Here is a 3,950-nt window from a genome sequence, read left to right on the forward strand (position 1 = left end):
TGTAAATAAAAAAACGTAACTAGAAACCCAAGCAAGAATTTTATTTATTTATTTAATTAATTAATTTTGTAAATAAAAAACCATAACTAGAAAACCAAGCGAGAATATTTATTTATTTATTTATTTAAATCCTGTTCTCAAAACAATTTAGGAAGCAGAATTTCGTTTAAAAACAATATTTGTAAAATGTATATATTTTATTTTTCCATTTTATATTTCTATTTTTTTTAATATATATATATATATATTTTAAATGACAAACAGGTTGAATGTCTCAAGCTGGCAACAAATCCTTGGTGTAAACGGTTCCGTCTTTACAGCGGAAGCAGTCCTCTGTGTTTCCGTAGCGGTCGACGAGTTTCTGTCGTTGTGCTACAATTTTTTGCTTTACTTCGGTAGAGGGTTTTGTCTCGAAATCCACTGCCATCATGAAACTCGTTCGGTAAGTCGACTTTAGGCTTTTATCTGAATCATATCCAGAGACTAAATGGGAGAAAATGTGAATTATTTGTGGCGGATGGCGTTAGATTTTAATTAGCGGCTAAGAGGCTAAGTAGCTAGCTGCCTTGTATTGAAGGCGCGAATTCACACGGGGGGAAATGAATGAATGAATGAATGAAAGCAAGGCGAATGGTTTATAAACGTATTTAATACAAACTAATTTATTTAACGGCTAAAATAAAGAAAGGAATTTTGTTTAAAGTTTCAAAAATAAAAATACAGTAAAACAGGAGCTCCAGCTAGAACTATGGCGACTCTCTAACATTCAGATAAAGGTTCATTTTAGATGAATGATTCTGTTTTAAGAGCTCTAAAGTATCACCCAGACACACAACTTGTATTGGGAAGTGTTTAATCGATTGGTTGCATGATTTATATTTGTACATTTTAACCACGGTGTGTGTTTGAATTCATAACCGCAAGCGTTCACTGTCGTAATGAGAGGATTGAGCTCGTGCACTGCACCAGGACCGGGCACGCGCACTGCAGCATGCTTAAAATTGTGCAAACGTTTCATCTCAGCTCTGACCTTTGACCCCGGATCACTAGTTTGATATTTGATGCACACAAAGAAACCGAACCCTGAAAGTTTGTGTGGTGGTCAGTGTTCAGGGCTAGTTCCTCTGATGATCCCATCACCCTCATTGTTGCAAAGCCCCACTTCAAGGCACCTTTGAAATATTTTAGCCGGCTATTTGATTCCAGAGCTTTCTGTGCATGACCATCTGACCATCCTCTAAACCACAGGTTCTCACCTCTGGTCCTGGAGAACCCAGTGTCTGGCAGATTGAAGTGTTTCTCTGCTTTAAGTCCAGAGCTGATTAGTTGAATCAGGAGAGTCGGTGTAGGACAGGAAGGACCGTGGTTAGGAAGTTTGTGGTCTCATTTTGTTTATTGTGGTTCCATGTTACAGGTTCTTAATGAAACTGAGCCATGAAACGGTTACCATTGAGCTGAAGAATGGCACCCAGGTCCACGGCACTATCACAGGTATCTCACACACACGCACGTCTTTCTCTTTCACGTTGTAACACAATAAGGCTTAAATAGTGATGAAGGAACTATTTTAATAAATGCTATTTCTGTTGTGAATGATGTGGGAGACGTGCACAGGAGAACCTAGAAAATTCATCAGTGCTGTTTTCTTCTCTCTCTCTCTTTTCTCTAAATCAGGTGTGGATGTGAGCATGAACACTCACCTGAAAGCGGTGAAGATGACCCTGAAGAACAGAGAGCCCACTCAGCTGGAGTCACTCAGCATCCGCGGCAACAACATCCGCTACTTCATCCTGCCCGACAGCCTTCCCCTCGACACCCTGCTGGTGGACATTGAGCCCAAAATCAAGTCGAAGAAGAGGGAGGCGGGTAAGTGCAGAGACGGAGACAGGTCACCACGGTTACGGCTCAGAATTTGGAGCCAAGTGTGAAAACGATGCTGTAGAGTCAACTTTCCAGCCCAATGCCTGTTCTCTGAATATAACATGAGCCATTTCTTTAAGTGTATTTAATATACACACAATTTCTAATGAACATTTTATGAAGCCTGTATATCCCAATAGGGTTGTTACATAACATTTAACCAGCACTTAGTAGTGTTACATTTTGGTGGTGGGACGATAAAAATCACAGCCCAAGGCCAGCAATACAGAAATACTACAGTGTGTATGAAAACCCTTATAAATATTAAACAAGCTGATAATTAAATCTTTTAAGATAGCTTACGAAAGTGGAACACAATTTTCTGTAAAAGTAATAGTCACTTTCAGTTAGTAGATATCTCAAAGGTATTGACAATTTCACAATATAATGCGATGATGCGGCATTTCATTATTCTGTAAAGCTCCTCTGTGGATGTTTAAAAGCATCAATATCACTCTCATTGTGTGTGTAGTGAGGAGTGTTGCACTGTAGTGAATAAGAAGACACTAAGACCTAAGAGATGTGACTAAAATATCACAGTCTCATTATAATGTTAAATACAGATAGTTAAATACTGCTGCAATACAATTTTGTAGACCTGCAGGTGACTGATGAAAAATTGTAAAATGTTAATAAAAACATTTCCTCTAACTTTTGTAGACATTTAGAATAAAAAGTTAAATGCGTTTATTTAAATGAAATAATTATAGATAAACTTGATACCAAGTCATTTAATATTTTCCATTTTAATTTATTAAATTTTCAAGTGCAGCTGCTGTTATGCTGGTCTTTTATTTATATATATTTATATATCGTGATTTTTCTTGTCATATTGTTCACTATGGTGCTGGAGGAGGTTTAAATAAAATTGGGATGTAGAATAATGACATTAAAATTATAATCAGTTATAGTTGTGATTAATGTGACTTATTTTACTATCGCATGTCCTGTAGATTTCATATTTGGTCAAATTTCACAGTGGCTTTTCACTCAATCATGCCTTTCATAATAGAGCAGCTTTCTTCCATCTTTGCAGAATTTTAAAGAATAAAATAATAATTTGGTTCTGTAAATGACCAGATCGTCAATTGTTTAGTTTTTACTTGTGTACACGTGTTTCCTGGTCTGAAATGTCCAGCTCATGGCCTGTACTCTCTCTGATCAACTTAATCTCTTGTCCTCATCACAGTGGCTGGCCGTGGAAGAGGCCGAGGAAGAGGACGTGGCAGAGGAAGAGGACGTGGAAGAGGCGGACCAAGGAGATGAATTGTTTTGGGGGTTTTTTTCCCTTTCCTTTTTCCAGTGTGTACAGGACTTTTTCCTTTTTTTTCCATTTGGAAATATTGATTCATTTTTCTTTTGTACATTAAACTCAACTTTTTTGAAAAGTGCTTTTTGTCCATCAGTGAATTGATTGATTGTGTGTCTGGAAATATGTTGTGGAGGAATGTGACCTGCTTTATGATGATTCTTTTTTCCTTCTTCTACTAAAAAATAAGGTTCTGTGATTTTAAATATTAAAGAATTATTGAATTTGTGTTGCCTTGAGCTGGATGGCTTTTTTCCCCCCTCTACTCTTCATATTTCTTCTCTGCAGTTGATCAAATGGACCAGGAGCCTCTTTTACATAATAAAAAAATACAAAGATATTCATACACTATATTGCCAATTGTTTTGGGACACCCCTCCAAATCATTGAATTCAGGGGTTGGGCTTGACTCCTTATTTCCAGTGATAGGAACTCGTAATGCTTCAGCATACCAAGACATTTTGGACAATTTCATGCTCTCAACTTTGTGGGAAGAGATTGGGGATGACTGCTTCCTGTTCCAACATGACTGCACACCAGTGCACAAAGCAAGGTCCATAAAGACATGGATGAGAGAGTTTGGTGTGGAGGAACTTGACTGACCTTCACAGAGTCCTGACCTCAACCCCATAGAACACCTTTGGGATGAATTAGAGCGGAGACTTTGAGCCAGACCTTCTCGTCCAGCATCAGTGCCTGACCTCACAAATGTGCTTCTAGA

General features: G+C 37.9%; 1 protein-coding gene across 1 annotated transcript; it reads left to right on the forward strand.

Moving 5' to 3' along the window:
* The first annotated feature begins 306 nt into the window (after nucleotides 1-306).
* On the forward strand, nucleotides 307-3,457 carry snrpd1 (small nuclear ribonucleoprotein D1 polypeptide). The gene is made up of 4 exons (XM_058377256.1): nucleotides 307-442; nucleotides 1,415-1,491; nucleotides 1,675-1,866; nucleotides 3,110-3,457. The coding sequence occupies exons 1-4, from the start codon at nucleotides 429-431 to the stop codon at nucleotides 3,184-3,186; spliced, it is 360 nt and encodes a 119-aa protein (XP_058233239.1). The 5' UTR covers nucleotides 307-428; the 3' UTR covers nucleotides 3,187-3,457.
* Nucleotides 3,458-3,950: the final 493 nt, after the last annotated feature.

The sequence above is a fragment of the Hemibagrus wyckioides genome, linkage group LG24 (genome assembly GCF_019097595.1).
Source record: "Hemibagrus wyckioides isolate EC202008001 linkage group LG24, SWU_Hwy_1.0, whole genome shotgun sequence".
NCBI lineage: Eukaryota > Metazoa > Chordata > Actinopteri > Siluriformes > Bagridae > Hemibagrus > Hemibagrus wyckioides.